Raw genomic sequence first — 23,804 nt, forward strand, 5'->3', positions numbered from 1 at the left:
CACCGATGCCAAAAGGTGAGGCGTCGCAGGCAAGGACCAGCGGCCTGGATTCACTGTACTGTACCAGCACACTGTCTGAAGAAAGGAGAGCCTTGACCGCGTTGAAGGCTGCCGTCTCCCGATGACCCCAGGCCCAAGGCGTCTTAGTGCTAAGGAGTCGGTGAAGAGGCTCAGCCACTGTGGCTTTGTGTGGCAGGAACATGTTATAAAAGTTCAGCAGCCCCAGGAATGCCTGCAACTCCGTTTTGTTCTTTGGGGTGGGGGCCTGCTGGATAGCGCGGATCTTGGATGTGGTTGGATGAAGACCGGAGGCATCGATAAGATAGCCCAGGAACTCTACCTGTGGAACGGCGATCTGGCACTTGTCCCTCTTTACCTTGAGCCCGGCCTCCTGGAACCTGGTCAGCACGGCACGGAGGCGCTCGAACAGCTGCTGGTGTGAGTCTGCAGACACCAAGACGTCATCAAAATATGGAACCACGCCTGGAAGCCCTTGCAGGAGACGCTCCATAAGGCTTTGGAAGATGCCAGGAGCCACACTCACCCCGAACTGCAACCGGCGGCAACGGAAAGCCCCCCGGTGGGTGACGATCGTCTGGGCTTCAGCAGTGGCATCATCGACTGGCAGTTGTTGATAGGCTTGGGCAAGGTCCAGCTTAGCGAAGACCTTACCCTCACCCAGGGAATGCAGCAGGTGTTGGACAACAGGAACCGGGTAAGCGTGCTGCTGAAGTGCCTTGTTGATCGTGCACTTGTAGTCAGCGCAGATTCTCACCGACCCATCTGGCTTGACAGGCGTGACGATGGGGGTTTCCCACTTTGCGTGGTCAACCGGCTCCAAAACTCCTTGGGCGATCAGTTTGTCCAGTTGTTCGTCCACCTTAGCCTTGAGAGCAAAGGGAACCCGGCGTGGCTTTAGCTTGATGGGGGCGACTTGTGGATCAAGGCTAAAGGAGATGGGCGTACCTGTATATTGGCCCAAGGTGCCGTCATCGTCTTCACTGGAGGATGCCTCCTCACTGCTGGCCTCTTCATGATGCACCGGAACTGGCTCCATAGCAAGACGCGGGCTGCTGGACTTGCGGATCTCCTGGGCGGAGCGTTCAGCAGCTTCTGAGGCCACAGCCTCCTCAATGGCTTTCTGTAGCGTGAGGTCTGGCTTGGCTAGGAGGCGCCGTTGCAGATGGATGTCCCGGACCCCGCAGACGATTCGATCCATCAGGGCATCGTCTAAGTCTCGGAACTCACAGTGCATTGCAGCCTGTCGCAGGGCGGTGGTGTAGTTGTTGATTGACTCCCCCTCTGCCTGGTTCCGGTGGTAGAACGCATGGCGGGCAGCAATCTTGGACGGCTTTGGTGCGTAGTGGTTGCGGAGCTTCTCTTGGATCGTGTCCCATGGTGTTGCCTGGACTGCTTCAGGCGCAACCAACGCTCGGGCCGTCTCAAACACCTCAGGCCCACAGAGGCTGAGGAATAGGCCCCGCCTCCGCTCCTGTTATACTTCTGTCAGCTCGTTGGCTTGGAGGTAGCAGTCGAACCGAGCGAGGTAGGAGTCCCATGATTCAGAGGCTGGCGCAAAAGGCGGTAGAGGCACAAGTGAAGCCATGATTCCGATGCCGGCGTGAAGGGCGATGGATGGAACACAGTGCTCTAGCCAGAACAGTCAGCTCTGAATTGGTTCTGCCCAGTGATTTCGCTCAGTGATTTCGCTCTGTGATTCAGCTCAGTGATTCAGCTCAGTTCAGAGGCTGGCCGCATCTGGCTGTGCTCTGATGTCCATCTATCCCACCTTCGTCGCCAGTGTTAAGTCGTGGGTTGACATAGCAGCCGGCACAGCGATTTCTTCAAGTAGCTCTTTATTAAGGTAAGCTGGAATAGAACTGAGAGCGAACAGCTCAGCCGGCCTGTATTTATAGGGAGCCGGCTGTCAACATTGTAACCACAACAGCCCAGAGTTCCCGCCTAAAATAACTGCCGCGGACCTGAGTGAAAACTATCTACAGACCTGAGTGAAAACTATATACAGTATCCCCCTGTTGGCCCAGGGTGAAACTACACTACATAACAATGTTCACACCCACGCCAGAAATTATTGCAGATATTATAGCTTTTTTACCCATTCCATTAATCATGTACATTTGCATTGCTATAGTTACATGCCTCTTTTGGAAGGAAGGACGGAACCATTTTGTAAGTCACTTTTCCTCACAGGACACAATGAAAGATTAATAAAAGAAATGTAGAAAGAAAAGACATTCAACACCAGTAAATACAGGAAGACACAATTATGTCATTAATTCTGTTTGATGTATCTAAATTCAGACACTGCATGTAGACTCATCCTAAGCTACCTTTAAGGCAGAAAACTGTGTCATCAGAACGTACAAATGGGTGGTTATTCAAGCTTGGTGTAAGAAGGCCTTGTTTGATCTGCAAAAGATTTGCTGCAAGACTCCTGCTCTGGGTGCAACAGGTCTGAAGTGGAGTTCAAATCCCATGCAAACAATATAAAATAGGTGGTATTTGGGCGGGAAGGGCCTAAGTTTGGCGATAGAGCACCTACTTTGCATGCAGGGGGTCCCAAGCTCAGTTGTCTGTGCCTCACAAAGCAATGCTACAGAAGAATCATTTTACCACAGCAATGGAGGAACCTCAGACCTGGGGGCCAAATTCTGCCCTCTTAACATCTCTATCTGGCCCAGGTGACCCTGCACATGCCACACACCCTTCTTCCCTAGCCACACCTTTCACTGGTCCTGCTTCACATTTTCCCTAGGTGATTTTGCTTGGTTGCAATGTGTCCTTGAGCTGTGGCAATGCCTCCTGTTTCCCTGGATGGAGGAATGTGCATTGCGGAGCTGGTTAACTCCCTTGGCATGTGGACACAGAGGGTTGTCCACAAAAGAACAGAACCAGCCCCCTGCAGCCAAATAACCCTACAATGCTTCTGGCTGTCAGAAAAGATCGTACTGGGTTAGAGGCCAACCTGTCGCCTGACTCAGTATAAAGTACCTTAATTCATAGTGTTTCTTCTGTCTTGTCAACCACAACCTCAGTCCTGTCTGTAAAAACAGAACAAAAATTGTACAGTGGTACCTCGGGTTAAGTACTTAATTCGTTCCAGAGGTCCGTTCTTAACCTGAAACTGTTCTTAACCTAAAGCACCACTTTAGCTAATGGGGCCTCCTGCTGCCGCTGCGCCACCGGAGCACGATTTCTGTCCCCATCCTGAAGCAAAGTTCTTAACCTGAGGTAGTTTCTGGGTTAGCAGAGTCTGTAACCTGAAGCGTATGTAACCTGAAGTGTATGTAACCCGAGGTACCACTGTACAGGCTTGAGTAGGCCCAGAAACTGTGTTCAGTACTGCAATAACATAAAAAGATTAAGAGGGTTTCTTTGAGAACGTGCAGAGTACACTCCCTCAATCAGGTGGGAGGGTTTGAGGACATGACTCTCAACTTGCACAGACTCAGACCCCAAGCAGCCAATGCAGAGCCTGAGGGAAGTGGCCTCAAAACCCACCCTCCATTTTAGCCTTAGGCACAGGAGTGATGTGAGGCAAACTCTGCATCCGGGAGAGTAGGGTAAAGTTAAAGGACCTCTGTCCAGTTGAATTCAACTATGGGATGTGACACTCATCTCGCTTCAGAAAGAGGGAGCCGGCATTTGTCCACAGACAGCATGTGGCCAGCATGACTAAACCGCTTCTGGAGCAACAGAACACCGTGACAAGTGCCAGAGTGCACAGAAACACCATTTACCTTCCCACCACAGCGGTACCTGTTTATCTACTTGCACTGGTGTGCTTTCCAACTGCTAGGTTGGCAGAAGCTGGGACAGAGCAACAGGAGCTCACTCCGTAGCAGGGATGCGAACTGCCGACCGTCTGATCGGCAAGCCCAAGAGGCTCAGTGGTTTAGTCCACTGTGCCACCCACTCCCTGAGAGGATGGGCAGAGGTGCCCCTGGGTGATTCTTCATGCCCATTCGTGGCTCCATGAATGGAGGGGGAAAGTAGGCAGAAGGGGAGGGAAAGAACTCTGCAGGAAATCATCATTCCTCCTTCCTAGAATGGAGAGCAGCAGCCCCTCCCTTTGAGTGCGCCCTGCTTGTCGCCATGGCACCCCCACCATTAGCTCCTGGCCAGCGTTGTTCCTCACAGCACTGGAAGAAGAGGAAAGATGGCCCAGTCCATATCTCTCCCCACCGTCCTCGTCCCTGAAGAAGAGGACCTTGGTGCCACTGAGCGCGCACGGGCCCTGCAATCCACGCGGAGGCTGAGCATGTACCCCAACATCCTTGAGCTCCTGACACTGTATAACAGCTTCGATGAGTTGGAGCTGGACTACCGGTAATGCATCAGAGCTGCCTGCAGGGGGCGATGGGGAGGATGTGTGAAAAGGGAAGCGAAGCGAAGGCATTCTTCCTCTCTTCTCCTTCCTGTGAAGCTCTGTGGAGAATTCAAAAGCTTGCCTTTATATCTCACTGCCATTTTCTCCAAGTGGCTCAAGGAGGCGTGAAAATGATTCTCCCCCATTCTATCCTCAAACAACCCTGTGGGGAAGGCTAGGCTGAGAAGCTATGATTGGCCCCAAGTCAGTCAGCTTCATGGCAGTCTTACTGCCATACCACAATATAATACACCACATGTAAGACCCTATTGGGTTTGACTCTGGAGCAGATGCTGCTGGCTATTCATAGCTGCTAATTTGTGTTTCCCTTTTAAAAATATTGTTTTTATTTATTTATTTATTAGAAATATATAACGCTTAATTTAAAATATGTAGTTTACATGAAAAATAATAAAATTATAATAAAATTTCCTTAAAGCTAGATAAAAACCAAACAAAAGTATATACCGTATTTTTCGCCCTATAGGACACACTTTTTCCCCTCCAAAAATGAAGGGGAAATGTGTGTGCGTCCTATGGGGCGAATGCAGGCTCCTTGGCTTCAGCGATAGCAATGCGAAGCCTCTGAAGGGAGGCTTCGCGTTGCTTTCGCTGAAGCCAGGAGAGTCTGCTCTTTGAGGCAGCGCTTCCCCCCATCACCAGCCCCACAAGCTGGGTCAAAAAGCCTGCAGGAGCCGCGCAGCCTTTAAAGAGCGCACCGCTCTTGGGGGCTTTTCCCCAAGGAGGGAGAAGGGACTGACTGGCTGAGTCAGTCCCTTCTCCCTCCTGGGGGCTTTTGCGGGAGATGGGGGAATTCCCCCATCTCCCGCAAAAGCACGCAGAAGCCGCGCACTCTTTAAAGGCTGTGCGGCTTCTGCTGGCTTTTCTATGAGGGGGTTGAATTCCCCCACCTCGTAGAAAAGCCCGCAGGAGCCGTGCACCCTTTAAAGAGCGCGCCGCTCTTGGGGGCTTTTCCCCGAGGAGGGACAAGGGACTGACTGGCCGTTTCAGTCCGTTCTCCCTCCTGGTCGAAAAGCCTGCAGGAGTCGTGTGCGGCTCCTGTGGGCTTTTGCGGGAGGTGGGGGAATTCCGCCACCTCCCGCAAAAGCAGGGAGAAGGTCTTGGAGTAGCGCACAGGCTGCATGCAGCCTGTCCGCTGCTCTCAGAGCTGCGGGGGGGGGGAATCATTTTTTTCCTTGATCCCCCCCCCCGAAAACTAGGTGCGCCCTATGGGCCTGTGCGCCCTATAGGGCGAAAAATACGGTATTCCAAAATGAAACTGAACAGTGTTCAAAAGAGAGAGTTAATAATTAAAGAGTCAGAGTCTAGGAAGTCTGGATAAATATAATTTATAAGAGACCTTTAAAGGTCATTACTGTCTTATCTCAAACTACCTGAGTTTGTGCATTCCAGAGGAGAGGTGCATATCTTTATTCTGTGCTGCATATTCTATGTTTGTGAGCCGCCGTGTGTTCCTCTTTTAAAGGAGGGGCAGGATATAAAAACTAGATGATAAATAAATGGAACATCTCGAATGAGGCAGCTTCCCATATATTTCTTCAGTTGTTTTCTATTGAGTCTTGGAACCAGAGAATTGTCCTACCAGCTATCCCTCAATTAAGTATTAAATAGCACAATGTACTGCAAATCCCGTCATACTGAACGACTACATGGATACTCCAGATTTAATTGGCAACTCCATGCTTCCTTGTGCAATTCCTGTGGCATCAGGCCGTTAGTATATCCCATTAATGCTGTTCACCATAGTTAGCTTCCTGGCATCTCCAGTTTATTCTCCCAGCGTAGAATGGTTTAAAACTGAATTGTATCTCTGAGCCACTTTCTGAACCAGCAAATGCCTCTATCATCCTTGCCATTAAAAAATGAATGTTAAACTTTATCACATTGCTATTTAAAGAACTTGTAGATATGATGAGACTTACAAACAGGGAACACTTGCATGTTGCAGAAATGCGATCAGGGGAGTGGTTCTGAGAGATGTTAACGCAGAAGGCTATTTTTAAAAATCGAACTGGCATTTGTCCCCATTTTGCATTAAGAGTTCCCCCTGCAAATGAGCCAAGTTTAGCCTGGGTGACGTACACATTGACTCAGTCTCATTCTACAGCCAAGAGACTAAGCAGCTGCCTTGACCACCTGTTCCCTGTTGCTGGAAAATCCAGTCATGTTTAGAATAGCAGCCACCTCCCGAAGATTTGTGTGTTGTCATTTCATCCACCTTGTTAACCTGGGCTTCCAAAACATTGCCACAATGGAAGTCCAGGGAAGGAAGTGGGGGACCTCTATAGTACAACTGAAGAGTGTACATGGCAGATGTAACCAAATGGCAATCCATCTTTGCTCCCCAGAGAAATAACATTTTGAAATCTAAACAGGGCTTAGCTTGGCCAGTGCCTTGATGGGAGACTGCCTAGAATCCCCTATGCAAGCTGCTTTGAAAGCGGGTGTGGGATAAAAGTGAACCCAGTAACTGTGTGAGGGATGGGATTTCCTTCTAGAATTATTCATTATTGGGGAACATATATAGACCCTCTTTGGGAGTGTCACTTTTTTGCTCCCCAAAATTTAGAGGGAAAACTCTGTAGCAGGGAGCTGTACTGTACTTTCTGTACGGAGGATCCCCGCACAATTTAAGACACAATGCTCTACATTGTGCAGGCAGCTTCCACAAGTAAAGGAGAAGAGACTGCTGGATCAGGCCAATGGCCTATCTAGTGCCGCATCCTGTTTTCACAACGGCCAACCAGATGTCTCTGGGAAGCCTGCAATCTGCACCTGAACATCAGAGAACTCCCCGCTTTTACAGTTTCTAGCAACTGGTATTCAGAAGCATGTAGGTTGGTGGCCATGATTGCCTCCTGTGGCAGTGAGTTCCATAGGTTAACTATGCTTTGTGAAGAAGTACATTCTTTTATCCTGAATCTTCCACCTTCAGCTTCATTGGATGTCCACGAGTTCTGGTGTTATGTGAGAGAAAGAAAAACTTCCCTGTATCTACTTCCTTGCTGCTGTGCAAATTTTTTACAGACTTCTGCTTCAGAAGTTCACCCTCCAGCTCATGATCAACAGGGAACGGAACGGAGCTTCACATGCCTGTCCCCTCTCTTGCATTGCTTTTACACATGAGTAAAACACCTGAACGAGGCAATAACTTAAAAGCTTAATGGGTAGTTTAGCAGATTATTGCTACTTTAAGCTTCACATTTGTTCGGTATAGTATCTTTGCTGTTTCAACTAACTATATTTCAACAAAAAATTCCATAGGCACACAATTTCAGATAACCTGAAAATAGGTTTTGGGATCTCAGATCATGCTACGCAAACAGATACAAGTGAAATAGGAGATATAAAGGTCTTTATAGAAACGACAAGAACTTTATTACAGGTAAGCTGTTTTCTGCCCATCTCTCAATCAGAGCTTTGCTGGAATACATATGTGGCACTGTAGCTATTTACATGGGACGCAGGTGGCGCTGTGGTTTAAACCACTGTGCTGCTTGGACTTGCCGATCAGAAGGTCAGTGGTTTGAAGCCCCGCAAGGAGGTGAGCTCCCGTTGCTCTGTCCCAGCTCCTGCCAACCTAGCAGTTTGAAAGCACACCAGTGCAAGTAGATTAATAGGTACTGCTCCGGCAGGGAAGGTAAACGGTGTTTCCGTGCACTGCTCTGGCTTTGCCAAAAGCGGCTTAGTCATGCTGGCCACATGACCTGGAAAAACTGCCTGCGGAAGCAGACAAATGCCAGCTCCCTCGGGCTGTAAAGACAGATGAGCACCGCAACCCCAAAGTCATTCGCAACTGGACTTAAGTGTCAGGGGCACCTTTACCTTTACCTTTAGCTATTTACAAAGAGTAGCCAGTTCTTATTTTGTGCCAACAACAGCCATTTTTAACCATTCTAATTTAACATCTGCATTCATTCTTGCTTCAGAAATCTTGGCTATTTTTTAAATTCCTTTCATTGTCAAAGTCCTTATTGCCACTATTATCAACCGTAGAAAGTGAGATCAAACTGTTTTCGAGGCATGTGTGCACAAGCCTAAGGGAAGCTAGGCTCATCCTTGTAATGCTAAGCCTTAAAACTTGTAATGCTTAGCTATTAGCCCAGGTGTGAGAAACCTCTGGTCTCCTCCAGATGTTGCAGGACTACATTTCACATCATCCCTGACCGTTGGCCATGCTGCCTGGGATTGATGGGAGTTGTAGTCCAACATTATCAGGATGCCCCAGGCTCCCTATCCTTGGTTTTCACTGTTCTGTCCAAACTAACCCACTGAAACAGGTATGCAATTATGGCAGGTGTCTGGGTATGGTTGTATTGGGTTAAGATGCCCCTTCCCAGGCCAACTTCATTGAGATTACACACAGACTGGCACAGACTGTGTGTGGTGCTGTTCATTTAGTGTGCTGAAACAGCTTATTTGGTAGCTCCATTCTGTTCAACAGCCACATAATAAATCGTTTTGAATGAGCGTGCCATTAATCCTTTTGTATTTTCAGTTCACAGACAGGCTCGACAATGATTTTGCTATGTACCGAAAGATCCTTAAAGCACAGTATGAGGAAAGAATACAGGAAGAGGCAACCAAGCTCTGGCTAGCCATAAATGACAGGCTAAAATACATTGAGGACTTTTACAAGCAGGTACGGGGCAACTTTCCTCATTCCACTTCAAGCATCAAAGTGCTGAAGTGTAAAGCATCAATGCGTAATCTGTGTGAAGGTTTTGTGTTTGCTATTTGGTTAAAGCAGTGTGTGTGTGTGTGTGTGTGTGTGTGTGTGAGAAAAAGAGAGAGAGAATATCATATGCTGGCAGCTAGCATGCAATACAGAAAGCACATTTACACCACCATTACCCTGTAATTCCCTCGCTGTGCTATAAAGCACTATAGAACTCAGCCTAAGAACCAGCCCCAAACTGGAGCACAATCCACTGTTCACTGCTTAATCAAAAATAAGCATGAGCTGAGTTCCATAAGGCGTAGTCTCAGGTTAGTTTCCGTAAGGTGCTCTGCACCATTATTCTGCAATGTTCCAATTGCATCCAGAACAGTGGGATATACACTATGGATATGATCCAGGGATTGATTGTGCTGAGCCCCAGCAGAGCCAGCACAGGCAGCTGAGCCCTGGCAAGCCCTGGGCATGGTCTGATATCTGCAGGGTTCATGTGCAGTCAATGCTGACACAGCAGAGGACTGGACAGAACAGCCGCCTGGTCCCTCCCTGACCAGAGAACAGGATGCTGTGGGCTTGTGGCTCCACCTAAAGGCAATCCATTGTAACTGCTTCTACTGTACCAGTCACAACCTTTCTCCAGAACTTGTGTGCTTGGGTGTTGCAAGGGCTAAAGGTGTTGGAAGAGGCAAAAACACACCTGAGGATTGTACCTTTGCTCCAAAGAGCAAAGACAATGATGGAATTGTTTTCTTTCCTTCCTTCCTTCTTTCCTTCCTTCCACATTCTCTCCTTCCTTCTTGTTGCGTTTCTGTCTCACCTTTTTCTCCAAGGAGCTCAAGGTGGTGTACACAGTTCCTCCCCCCATTTAAGCCCCACAACAACCCTGAGAGGTAGGTTAAAGCTGAGAGGTGGTGATCACCCAGTGAGCTCCATGGCTGAGCAGTAATTTGAACCCTGATCTGCATGCCCTAGTCTGACACTCTAGCCACTGTACCACATTAGCTTGAATACGTCTTTTTTATTTTGAAATTTACAGTTGGGCAGCTGCTTTTTTATAGGGACCAACCAAAACGTCCTAAGAACGGCACTGCCCAACAGTGGACTTTGAAACATTTCCTTACGGGCTTTGCCTTTTACCGTTTTGATAATCCGTAAAAAGTTAAATCTCACCCTTCAATTACAGAAAGAGGAGAAAATGCGATATAGCTACCAGCAACAACTATGTGATGCACTTGCAATTCTCAAAACAAACTATACAGTGAGTTTTTGAATTATCGCTACTGTGTAGATTTTATTTATCTGATGTATCACGGGTTTGCAGCACACCCTGGTTTGCTTGGTTAAGGAACTCAGAGTTGGAATGCCCCAGCTAAAAACCTGGCCCCGTGAGACAGGGCACAAAAAGAGCAGTTCTTAGGGTCAGGTGCAAACGTCATACAAGCAGATGTGATATCCTTGTGCAAGCTTTGGGATTCACCCCTGCTCCCGGCTGAGCTGTTTGTAAACAGCAGAAGCAGCTACTGGTACTGGGACGCAGGTGCTCCCCACCTATCCCTTTCACCTATCTGATCATAGCTGGTCATAGTTGGACCAAAGAGATCATCTAATCCAACCCCCTGCAATGCAGGAATCTTTCGCTCCACCTGGGGCTCAAACCCACAACCCTGAGTCTCATGCTCTATCAACTGAGCTGTCCGTCCAGACACATCCCTCCCTTCCCCCACGCCCTTCCTCTGCTACCCCTAACTACTGAAAGAAAGCAATAAGTTTGCTTTTGTAGGTAGCTGGCATACACTGTGTGCCCAGGTAGACTATGGTGTCCATTCCCCTGTTCTCCTCCCAAAACTGCAATTCCCAAAGCTCTCTGTGAAGAATCTGGCAATCATAGCTCTGGGAGGAGAATTGTGGGGCGGCCTACTGATAATGCTCAGCACCCTAAACTACAGCTCCCAGGATTCTTTGGGGGAAGCCATGGCTGTTTAAAGTGGCACCATAGTGCTTTAAACGTAAGGTGCGGATGTAGCCAAAGTCAGGCATGATTTAGTGTTACAAAAACCAATCCAGCTGTTGCTGCTGTGCCTTCTGACTGCGGTCAAGTGCTTTGTGTCTCTCATTAATGCTCCTCTTTCCTTGGCAGAAATATTTCTCACTTGACCCATCCGAAGAAGGTGGAGAAACCGTACTTTCAAAGTTACAGATACTGAGGGGCAAGCTTGAGGAGCAGGCTGCTACAATTGAAAATTTGGAGGCAGAGGTAACGAGGCTTAAACAAATGTCCCCTGAAAAGGTAGGTTTTCCAAAGCCTTTAGCACATGGATGTGGGCTTCCAAACGCTGTTGTTATTGTTTGTTGCATTTATATCTCACCTTTTCCTCCGAGGAGGTCAAAGTGGCTTACCGGGTTTCCCCCTCCTCATTTAATCCCCATTGCAACCCCGTAAGGTAAATTAGACTTAATGGCCCCAAGTTACCCAGTGAGCTTCATGGCCAAGTGGGGATTTGAACCCTGGTCTCCCAGGTCCTAGTCATATCAGTCTGCCTCAGGACACCCATTCAGATCCCCACAGGAAGCTGCACTTAATGCAGAATGCTGCAGTACAATTGCTGACAGAAGCGAGGCCTTGTCAGTGTATGACATTTGTGCTCAGAGATCTGCACTGGTTGCTGATTTACTACTGGGCCAAGTTCAAGATGTTCTTTGTATATACAGTGATACCTCGGGTTACATACGCTTCAGGTTACATACGCTTCAGGTTACAGACTACGCTAACCCAGAAATAGTACCTCGGGTTCATAATTTTGCTTCAGGATGAGAACAGAAATCGTGCCGCAGCGGCACAGCAACAGCAGGAGGCCCCGTTAGCTAAAGTGGTGCTTCAGGTTAAGAACAGTTTCAGGTTAAGAACGGACCTCCGGAACGAATTAAGTACTTAACCCGAGGTACCACTGTAAAGCCCTTAACAACTTGGGACCAATTTACCCACGTGTGCCCACTCAACCACTCTGATGAGCGGAATTGGCACTACAACAGGGACCACATTTTTAAGGATTCAGTCGTTTAGTGTGGCAGTGTGGGAATGTTGTGGATAGTAGGGAGGATATATTGATTAAATATTATCCTTCCTTACTTGCGCTAGTGAGCTAGTACCAGAGCACACTCCCTTGCACATTGCTGGAAGCAAGTTGACGGATTCGTTAGAATCGTTTGAGTTAAGCAATCCAGTCTGGCTTGTCCAGATTGGATTGTTCCTGGTAAATTTCCCCTTTAGTTCCCTCTTAAAAACAAGGATGACACAGCAGTCTTCTTCTAAAAGTAATGATAAAGTTTACTTACATTCAGTTCACAGTATTGTCCTGAAGGCAGGCTTTAATCTTGTAGTCACAGTTACAGTTGTAGAGAAAAGAAGTCTGAGCTAGGCCTCACACTTTCTATCTTGCGGCTTCCATCCTCTGTAAGGATTAGCCATGTGCTGCTGGCTAAGAGCCGGCAGAGGAGTCCAAAAGATGAAATGGGAAAAAGGAGAAAAAGAGTCAAAATAGGAAGATAGCTGCTTGACTGGCCCTTTTATAGGGTCTGCTAGGGCCACGCCCATCTACCTGATCACACATAGGGGGAGGAGGCTCCAGAACAGGTTTGAGAGGAAGTCCTCCCTGTCTGGAGCAACATTCCCCTGCGTGTCCACTCTAGGAAACAGGAAATGTTGTACTTGATTGCTACAATGAATGATACATCCTACAGGCAGCACCTTGTGCTGGATTACCAAATAGGCAGAGTAGGCCTTGGTCTGTGGGCCCTACGCCTTTTAGGGGCCCCACAACAATGGCTCAAAATAATATTGATTTGATCTTGAAATAAAATTACAATCAAGCTTTCTTAGTTCAGTGTGAGGGGGGCCCTGAGATTTTTGACTGCCATGGAACTCCCTGCCTATTGAGACCAAGCCTCTGCTGAACTCCTTTCGGCACCCGCTAAAAACCTCTTTGTTGAGACTAGCCTACCCAGATGCTTAGAAAGTTAAGGTAATTTTAATCTTAGTATTTTAACTTTTGTATGTCTCAAAGTATGGTTGCAGGTTTTTCTTGATTTTATTGTTTTATCTTTTTGTAAACCGCTTTGAGGTTGTTGTGTTTTAAAAAATAATCAAGCAGTGTATAAATTGTAAGAAATAAAATAAAAATAAATAAAGAGTAGCTGTTAAACATTGTTAGTGTAGAAAGGCAAATGTATTTCCCTCCAGGACTGTGAGTTGCTACAGGGGGATCATTGCATAGTCGTAGCTGTACTTATGTTATTCTGATGATACTCCATTATGGAAAGTCTTTGGACTGGGTTGTCTGCATGGTGAATTGGGGCTCAGTCCTGTTTCTAAACGATAGATGATTAAATAGCAAATGTACCCTAAATTTCATCAAAGGACTCAACAAGTCATACTAAGGTTTAAAGAGGAAGTTTTTAAGCACTTTCTTATAACATACAGTTTTGCAGTGCATAAATTGCAGCATGAAGTTAGCAACTCCGAAACTACATAGGGTGATAAAAAGCTTTGAAGCCTCCAAAACGATGTACATTCATATTTTGTATCTATCTTCTAAGCCAGGTTGGCAAGGTTTGCCTTTCCGGCACCGCAGAAGCAAGTCCCCGCGCTGTGCCAGTTTAGCACAGCGCGCAGGGACTCACCAAGTGGGCGGCTCAGTTCAGGGGTGGCTTGTGGGCCTGTTAAACGACCCCCATGGGCCGCTTGTGGTCCATGGGCCTTAGGTTGCCGACCTCTGTTCTAAGCAAAAAAAACCTGTTGCTGTGGGCAGATGGTAGGGAGAGCCTCACCACAAAGCCTTCCTCCCAGTCTGTGACAAATAGCTGCAGAATGCTGCAGAAAACCCTCCCTTTGCTCATTTTGATAGTGTCCTTCCTGCAGCAATGTTAATTGTTTTATTTACAGTTCTTATTTATGACAGATGGTGGCGCTAGAGCTATAGATTCACCATTCAAAGCCCACAAAACAGAAGCTATAGCACAACTAGATTTTAGAGAACTGTCTCTTACAAACAGACCACATTTGATTGTAAAACATCTTTTTTCAATCTGTGCAAATAATAGATTACAAATAGTTGCTGTTGTTAATTATGATGGTGCTGGCAACAAGCATTGTTTTCAGTATTATTATTACTATTATTACTGTTATTATTATTGATATCCCCTTCCTCTCCTCCTACCACTGCCCCCATATACTCTCGCTCTGCAGCAGATTGGGGGGGGGGATGTGGAGCGCTGCTGTAGAGAGGGGGATCAATTTTCCTATATAGTAGAATCATAGAATTGTAGAGTTGGAAGGGACCACAAGGGTCATCCAGTCCTACCCCCTGCAACACAGGAATCTTTTGCCCAACATGGGGCTTGAACCCACAACCCTGAGATTAAGTGTGTCTCATGCTAGTAGTAGCAATAATAATCTATATGCCTCTTTTTAGCCCAAAGGCCCCCAAAGTAATATGCAGCAGAATTCAAGGCAATAAGATAACAAGATAAAATTAATTTCAGTTATGATCCTTGTGGCTCACAGCACAGTGAGCTGTTGATGCGTGAGTTCTGCCACAGCTAAGGAGCTAGCCTTTTAAGCCTCTTAAGTCCTGAAACAGTTCTTTAAAAGATCCTTTGAAACTGTGGATTTACTGTGTAACCACATAGAGTGGAACGATGTCTCAGGGGACTTTTGACTAATCGTTTCTTTGTACTGTGTGATGTTTATTAACACCCTCCCCTCTGGCAGATCCTTAACTGGAGAAATCCTAGAGGGTTTGGGGAAGTATTTGGAGAAGTTAAATAAAACAAAAAGGAATTTTGAAACTCATGGCTTATACCAAGGGGGGGGGGGACGATGGTAGGGACTCACTTTAAATTGCCTGTTATGAGCCCATGTGCTTTTGGAGGGTTATATACCAATTTTAGCTTCAATAATTGATGCTGCTTCCTAAATAATTGCAATTATTTCTAAAGAAGAACAGCTGCAGATTAATATAATGAATGACTTCTCACATCTCTGCATTTTGGCCACTGATTCCCATAGACCTGAATGGATGATCACTGTGATCATCACCTACTCCTGTACTTACATGATCGTCAGCACTTAGAATTTACACAAATGGACAGTATACAGTACCATCCAGAGATGGACAGTATACAGATGATGGTGGTGGTTGTGGTGGTGATGATGGTGGTGGCTTTTTATTGTAAACTGTGTTTTATTATCTGTGCCCAGAGAACTTGGATAGCATACAGATGATGAAAATAAAAATATAACCTTGAAACAGTCCTTTTGATTTCAATAGGATTAACTCAATAGCAGAACTCTGTGTACAGCAATATATGTACATCCTACTTCACATCCCAACCCTAAACATATTTTACTTGGAGTTAGTCCCATTTTGTTCAGTAGCACTTCCTTCTAAGCAAGTGTGTTTGTATTTTAACGCAAGTTACTCAGATTCTCCTACAAATTATTCAACTTGTTCAGTTCTGGTTTGCAACCAGTTAAGCCAATGCAGCCAACTGTAAACCATTCCATGGTCTGAGCTGATCATAATGACAACATATACCAGACATAGCAGCGTTCTGAGCCAGCATTCGACACCCAGGTGTGTTCTGATAGAAACACCTTGTGGCTGAGACAGCCATGTGAGCCGCCGTGGGAAATTATTTGAGGCGATGAGTAGGAATCCCCATATGTCATAGACTGGGCAGATGAAGAGGAATAGTGGAGACGGCCTCCCCAGGGGCCTTCCAGAGAGGAGGAAGGGGCAGATAGTATAGATCTAGAGGGCACAGGTCACACCCTAGGAGAAGAAGAGGGAAGAAGTTGGGAAATAATGGAATACGAGGAGCAGGAACCAGGTAGCATAGAACAGGCAGAACCTGAGCAACAGCTGACTGACACACTGACACTTGAGAGTCCAGTGGTACCTTGGGTTACAGATGCTTCAGGTTACAGTCTCTGCTAACCCAGAAATAGTACCTTGGGTTAAGAACATTGCTTCAGGATGAGAACAGAAATTGCGCAGTGGGCAGCAGGAGGCCCCATTAGCTAAAGTGGTACCTCAGGCTAAGAAGAGTTTCAGGTTAAGAAGAGACCTCCAGAATGAATTAAGTTCTTAACCCGAGGTACCACTGTATCCCAGGACCTGTTCCCTCCCCAAAAACCAAGTTGAAAATAGCAGAGAAGAGGGCTCAAAGGTTGGTGGCACTTAACAGCCGCCATAGGAGGTAGGAGGAGTCTGAGGGATAGGAAGTGCAGAGAAGAGGAGGTGGAGCTTCACTCGAGGCAACGTCAGCTAATGAACGGTGTGGATGGAATTTTGCCCTGGTAATTCTAATAATAAAAAGGAACTGAAAAGCTCGCTTTCCCCCTGTCTCTCTGCTTTACTGGGCAGGTGGCCAGTAGCCACCGACAGCACCCTGACACCAGGGATAGCAATAAAATTAATTGATTAATAAAATTAACCAAATAAACCAGACTCTTTGAAAAGTTGGTGCTGCACAGAGCACAAGTCCGAGTGCAAGGGACAGCCACCCACTTTCACCTGCACTTCAGCCTCAGCTTGGTGGCAAAGTTGCACTGCTAGATTGTAAGCAAGCTTAAGATTTGTGATGGGGCTTTGCATAAGTATAGGGAAGTGGGGCCCTACCACTGGGCCTGCCCCCAAATTTGTGTCCCTTCTTCCAGCTCCAACCAGTTCCTTCTTGCATGGCTGATCTCTGGTGCATACCTTGGCTGCATGAAGGTTCCCATCTTACATGTGCTGCATGCATAGCCAGGGGTAGGAGAGAGAGCTTGGTTGCTGGATGTGACCCCATTCATCCTTTGACGCATCTTGTGAACACCCCTGGTTGCACAGGGCTTCCGATTGCATAGAGGAACTCTCACATCTACAGGTAGTAAACCGTGCAGACCTTCCCTCAAGGCATAGAGGCCAGGGGTGATGGATCACGGGGACAGGTAGGTCAGTGAGGTGGAGCTGGTGGACACCATCCAGCTTGCCTTTACTCCGATGGTGTCAGGGTGCTGCCGACGGCTGCTGGCTCACCCCCCAGGAAATCAGACTCAGAGAAAGAAAGAGCTTTTCAGTTTTTTTTTATTTCTACAGGATCTCAAGAAGACACAGGAAGAGCACCTTACTCTAAAGCCCATGTTCCTCATAGCAAAGCTCCACCCCCCTCTGGCCATTAATTCCTATCAATCAGACTCCTCCTGCTGCTAACAGCAGGTACTAAGTACAAGCTTCCTTTGGGCTTTCTGTTCAGTGATTCGCACAGAACAGGGGTCAGCAAACTTTTTCAGCAGGGGGCCAGTCCACCGTCCCTCAGACCTTGTGGGGGGCCAGACTATATTGGGGGGGCATGAATGAATTTCTATGCCCCACAAATAACCTAGAGATGCATTTTAAATAAAAGGATACATTCTACTCATGTAAAAACACGCTGATTCCCGGACCATCCGCGGGCTGGATTTAGAAGACAATTGGGCTGGATCCGGCCCCTGGGCCTTAGTTTGCCTACCCATGGCATAAAACGTCTGCTTCTTGGAGAGGAAGAGGGTTTGGTAAACTGTTCAAAGACAGTGTGTCACTTGGCTGCTGCACAGATTCTAACACGGCTGACTCCTGCCTCTGTTCAATGCCACCTTGCTCCTGTTTTTCATCACTCATTATTTCCCAACTTCTTTCTTCTTCTTCTTCTGGGGTGTGACCTGTCTCAAACCACAAGTCTAGGTCTATACTCTGTGCCCCTTCCTCCTCTCTGGAAGGTTCTGGGATTCCTCCACCAGTCCTCCTCACCTGCCCAGTCCCTGGCAGATGGAGCCATTTCATGCAATACAAATACACACATGGAAGGGGCGGGCAGGAGGGAGGGAGACAGGCCAAAATCTGCGACTTGAGCACAGCCAGGCCTTTCCCTTCATACACAATGGATGCCTGTTGAATGCATGTTTTACCTGATCCAGCACAACAAGCAAACAGGGAGATGGTTCTGCTCCACCAACTTAGGGCATCTGCAGCCAACCAACTGAAGTTCCCCCCTCCTCCCCAAGATATCAAGCTGCTAGAATTTTATCTAGTGAAGAGAGGGTGGACAGTAGCAGTTTTAATGAAAAAGAGAGTCCTCCCTCCCCAAATCCTCAAGGGCTCGCAATCTAGCTAGCTAACATGAACACCAACCAGGCACAAAGGAGGACAAAGAAACAAAGGAATTGGGACTTTTTAGTAGTGAAGAGTAAGTGAAGGGCCTCTGTGGATGCTCTCTGTATAATAGTGCAACAAACACACAGCTGTTGTACATCATTACTTTTTTTTTTTAATGTCCTGAGATGGCAGAAGAAACCGAGAGCAGGGGGAAATACCAAGAAAATGTGCAGAAGGAATATGTTTCCCGGGGACAGAGTTGCTGTTGCATGTTGATCATTTTTTCCTAGCGTTCAAATGTCAATACAGTGGTGCCCCGCAAGACGAATGCCTCGCAAGACAAAAAACTCGCTAGATGAAAGGTTTTTTCATTCGCTATTTGCCTCGCAAGACAAATTCCCCTATGGGCTTGCTTCGCAAGACGAAAACGTCTTGCGACTTTGTTAAACCGTTTAAACCGTGCTTCGCAAGAAGAAAAATTCGCTAGACGGCAAAAATTGCGGAACGAATTAATTTCATCTTGCGGGGCACCACTGTACTTTGTTGCTGAAAAACACAGCTCTCCCACTGATCACCATTTAGTGCACCTCTTGCAATAATTTGCAAAGTTTGGTTCAGAGAGTTTGCCACAGATACTTGTCCAGTGGCTGGAATGTTCATTCCCCCTCTTCTGTTCTGAAGTAAACCTCTTCTGTTGATGACAGAGGATGTTGTTGCTGCTGCTGCTGCTGCTGTTATGAATTCAGATTATACAGGGCAGTTTTTAAAAATGCAGGTGATTTACTACATAGCTGTCATCAATAGTTAAACATCACAACAATATTTTTTTAAGGTCCATTCTCAAAATGTATTGCAAAAATATCGCCAGCAGCTCAGAAGCATCACTAATATATGAGCCCATAAGAACCAGCTCATCATATTTCAGCAAATTCCCTGGGAAAAGATGAAAGTCCTGGCGCTAAAGTAATATTAATGTCAGCATCTGGCAGGCCTTGCATGGGAGAGCATTCCCTACATGAGGGACAACTGAAATTGCCTTCTCCATTGTTGCCACCTTCCAAAATTCCCATGTAAGAGGCCACCTGAAGAACATAGGTGCCAATCTTAAGGTCCAGGAATATCCATGTCAAAAGATGTGTTTCATCGAGTATTTGCATCCCAAGTTTGAATATTGCTTAATAATATTTTAGCCTTATTTGAAGGATTGGATTGGCTTAGGCCCTCCTCTTTCTAATTCTCCCTCTCTCTTAGCTCACTGCTTTCTTCATGTACCGATGCCAACTCGGTTTAATTCAACATGAAGTGAGGCAAGACATTTCAGAATATAATTATCTGAGAAAAACAATTGAGGAAAATTCACCTCTCCCTTCAGAAATATTCAGCAACGTTTCTTCCCACCCACACCACAGTTTTTCTGCCCTAAATAGAACAGATGGGGGGGGGCATTTCCCCTTAGCTCTGAACTGGGCTATGAATTGTACTTATAGCAAGCACAAAGGTTGGAAAACGATAGAAATTATTACATTTTAAAAATGGCACCCTTCTGTAAAGAAGCATCTTCTGTTTTATCTCACAACAACCCTGTGGGGTGGATTTGGCTGAGAGAGGGTGACTAAGTCTAAAGTCACCCAGTGGGGTTCATGACAGAGTAGATATTTGAACCCAGATCTCTCTGGTCCCAGCCCAGCACTTAAGGCACTTAGAATGGAGGGGGGCAGGCTTGGAAACCATCAAGATAAATCACATTTCGGTATAAATATGTTGCCGGCATTGTCTACTAGTTTTCTTCTATATCTTCAGATGATCTTAAAAGGGGAAACCTGCTTTCGAAACTAATCAAAAAGACATGTTTCCTTTAAATAATTACTAGCCATCGTGTTAACTAGCTTTGGGACTTTTTTCCCATAAGGATATCAGAAATCCACATGATGTTCTAGTGGCCATTGCAAAGTCGCGTTTCAACTTTCTTCTGAGAGCTTTTTTCCATCTTGTTGAAAAGAAATATGCGGCAGTAAAAATCTCGACAGCCATTTGACAATCTATGCAAATGTGTTAAATAGCTTTGAAGCAGACAAGAAGAAAGGGTGGCTCTCCCAATAAGCTTGGATGCATACGAAGTCCTTTCCATAATGAACGTGGCAAGATTTTAACAAAGGGCATGCATAATAAAAATGTAAATGAGTTTGCTTTACCAAAAGTATAACTTTAAAGTCTTTTGTTGCGTGCTGTCCTGGAACTTTCCTACAAGGTTATCACTGTTCGCATGGAGATTTAAACCAGAGTCTTCAATGGCATTAAAAAAAAAAGGAAACCCTTGGACGGCCTATGTGTGACGTGCATGCAAAGTTATCTTAATGTTCAGAATATGAATTGCCTCTGGGTGGCTCCGGCATGAAGCAGAAAAACCAACTGTGTTGGTATCAGGCTGCCTGATGGACTCCATGTGGCTCCCAGCCTGGAAATTTCACCGATTTGACGTCTGATGTGCTCCTCATGGCAATGGCAGTGCTGTCACCGAGAAACGGCACAAAAGCGACAAGCCCCCCCCCCCTTTCTCCTTAGCCGCGCACTTTGCAACCCCCTGGAGTTGCCTGCCCATGGCTTCTCTTGCCTGCCTAGTTACGGACAGCACTTCATAAGCACAGAGAGAAGTGTGGGTGGATAGGCCCCAGCTGCCTTCCTGGATGCAGGCCCCACAATAAATTGGCCTGAATGATGAGGGCAAACAAACAGTATGATATGCATTATTCCTGTCAATAACGTGTCCCCATGTGTTACAGTCTTTGTATGTAGGGTTCCGCAGCCTTTCTTCCGGAAAGTTCTATTTAGTCCCCTTAGTTCCCCCTCCCATTCATATTATAACTAATATGACAGGATTCAGAAAAACGATATGATCGCTTGCATTGTATAATTACTGTGTGTGCCCCCCCACCCCCACCCCGGCGGCATATTTACATTGTGTGTTTGTGGTGGTGTTTTTCCTCTTACGCCTCACGGTTTTGAGAACAGGCGGCTTCTTAATCTTTCAGGTCGTACATGATTTAATGATTGAAAAAGAGTTGCTTCAGCAAGCAAACTCGGAGTTGAAAGGAGAAAACGCTACCCTGCTTGACAAGCTTAAACGCCTTCAAGAAGTTATAAAACTCAAAGTGAAAGAAATGAATAATTTAGGTAAACTTTCCTTATAGAACAAGAAACTGATTTTATTTTATTTTATTGAAATTTTGTGGAAATTATTCAGAGCCTAAATTGAGCCAATAAGCATAGCATGGTATTTATTGTCCGTCCGTCCCCCCCATTTTCTCTGTAATTTGAGGTGGTCTTGAACACTTTCAGTAGTAGTAGAAAGTAACCTTGTTTCAGTGTATGTTTTCCTTGTATTTACCAATGGGGGGGGGAGAGAGAAAGGTTTGTTATTTACACAAATGTTGAGACTTCGTATATTTACAGTTACAAGTGATTGTGTTGTACAGTACTGTGAAAGAATTTTCTCCAAAGTCTTCATTTTAACGAATACCTATTCTTCTAATAAACCAATAGCTCATACCTGCTCCTATGTAGTACCCATCTGACGATGAAGTATAAGAAGAAATCCATTTTAGTGAGGGGTTAATAGACATTACAGTACATCTGCTGCGGGGTGATATGCTATGTTTTGCTAGTTATTTCAAGGCAGAGCTGATGTCCCAGAGCCTTAATTAGTTATATATTTTACCAATTCCTCTTTTAGAAAAGGCTTGAATTTATGACATCTTAAAATGTGTGTGTATTTCTTTTTTATTTCATAAAATTTATATTCCGCTTGAGCATTTTAAAAACCCATCAGAATATAAATATGCAAGTGCTAACATGCTTTTTATTGTTGCATGCTGGAAAGTCAGAAATGTCTGAGTATAGAAGGGTTGTTGTTTTTTAACCTTTTCTATAAAAAATAAAATAAAATATATTGCCTTCTGGTCTTCTAGGGCAGGGGTCAACAACTTTTTCCAGCTGTGGGCCGGTCCACCGTCCCTCAGACCATGTGGTGGGCTGGACAATATTTTGAAGGGGGGGGAATGAACAAATTCCTACACCCCACAAATAACCCAGAGATGCATTTTAAATAAAAGCACACATTCTACTCATGTAAAAACATGCTGATTCCTGGACCATCCGCAGGCCTGATTGAGAAGGCGATTGGGCCGCATCCAGCTCCTGGGCCTTAGGTTCCCTACCCCTGTTCTAGGGGCTCCCAATGCAGCTAGCATGCTTTACGGTGGTAAAGTGCTTTTATATATATATATATATATATATATATATATATATATATATATATATTTAAAAAGTAAGAACATCCATCCTAACAATACAAATGAAGTCATTACGACAGTGTTAATGGAATTAAGGGGGATAAAAGCAGCAGTGCCGTTGGACAAGAATAACGCATGAAGCCAGAATTACGCTATACTCAGTGGTTTTTTTTTCTTAAAAAAATGTTTAGGGGTACTCTCATTTTGACTCAAGAAAATCACCATTTTATAGATCAAGTTGAGAAAAATAAATACATTAAATGGACAAAAGTACAAATATTCACAAAATGTTTAGGGATATGCGTACCCCTGCATCTCCCCAGAAAAAAAGCACTGATTATACTGATGTGCTTTCATCACCTCACATTATGGTGTCTTCTCCCCACCCCACCCCCAACGCTGCCCAACGCTCAGAACCTTGGTCTGAGCAATAAAGAACCACCTGCTAAAGCACTTTGTATTAGCTGTGACTAACAGCAAGGATGGGCAAGGCTAGTATTAATGAAAAGCAATGGGCGTTCAGACACACTTGGCTCTTGAACTTATTTCTCCCTCTCTCTTCTCTGGCCAGCCAGCTGAACAGCGGGGAGAAGGGCTGCGAATGTCAAGGGCAGTTATGAAGGTCACCAGTCTGCCACTGCCTCCATCCACCCTGCATTCCAGTGGGCTCACAGACTGACCTGTAGTGCACAATATGAATCTCTTTAAATAGCCATGTAATTTCATGGTCTGCTTTATCCCACCACCCCTTTTTTTCCTGCTTCTTTCAGAGTCTGAAATAAAACATATGCAGGACAAAAGGCAAAACGATATGAAGACAATCGAGAAGGTACTGTATTCCTTTATTTATTTATTTTGTTGACAGTGATGGATTAACTCATAGAAAGATGCAAGAGCCTGGGAGTCATTCGCCCCCATATAGCCGAAAGGATGTTCAAAGGCTGGCCATTCTCCTGCTCCAGCTTTTGAGCTATGTTTTATATTAGCCCCCTTATTGTTCGGAGAGCAAACAAGCTGGTGTTCTTCCTTTTAAAAGATGCAGCTATCGAGGGGCTTGAACTGGGAAATCTCAGAGTCCCAAAGCTGGAAGTTACTTGGGTCAGGTGTGCAAGGGAACAAGCTTGTGAAATTTCAGTGCAGTACCTGCAGTTAGCAGGGACAGTGTGAAAAATGTGGATTTGACATGTCTAATATCATTCTGTCCAACAGCAAACTCAGGCTGCTGAGTGTCTCTTGTGAAAGTGAAATGGCTC

General features: G+C 45.8%; 1 protein-coding gene across 1 annotated transcript in view; it reads left to right on the forward strand.

Moving 5' to 3' along the window:
* The first annotated feature begins 4,084 nt into the window (after nt 1-4,084).
* The window catches only part of LOC310689664 (uncharacterized protein C10orf67 homolog, mitochondrial), a 54,120-nt gene continuing 34,400 nt past the window's right edge, over nt 4,085-23,804 (forward strand). The window contains exons 1-7 of the mRNA XM_083467507.1: nt 4,085-4,350; nt 7,676-7,796; nt 8,910-9,053; nt 10,273-10,347; nt 11,227-11,376; nt 21,292-21,433; nt 23,322-23,380. Of these exons, the coding sequence (XP_083323633.1) occupies nt 4,181-4,350; nt 7,676-7,796; nt 8,910-9,053; nt 10,273-10,347; nt 11,227-11,376; nt 21,292-21,433; nt 23,322-23,380 (861 nt within the window). The 5' untranslated portion in view covers nt 4,085-4,180. The remainder of the gene's footprint in view (nt 4,351-7,675; nt 7,797-8,909; nt 9,054-10,272; nt 10,348-11,226; nt 11,377-21,291; nt 21,434-23,321; nt 23,381-23,804) is intronic.

This window comes from Podarcis liolepis (assembly GCF_965112155.1).
Source record: "Podarcis liolepis genome assembly, chromosome: 12".
NCBI lineage: Eukaryota > Metazoa > Chordata > Lepidosauria > Squamata > Lacertidae > Podarcis > Podarcis liolepis.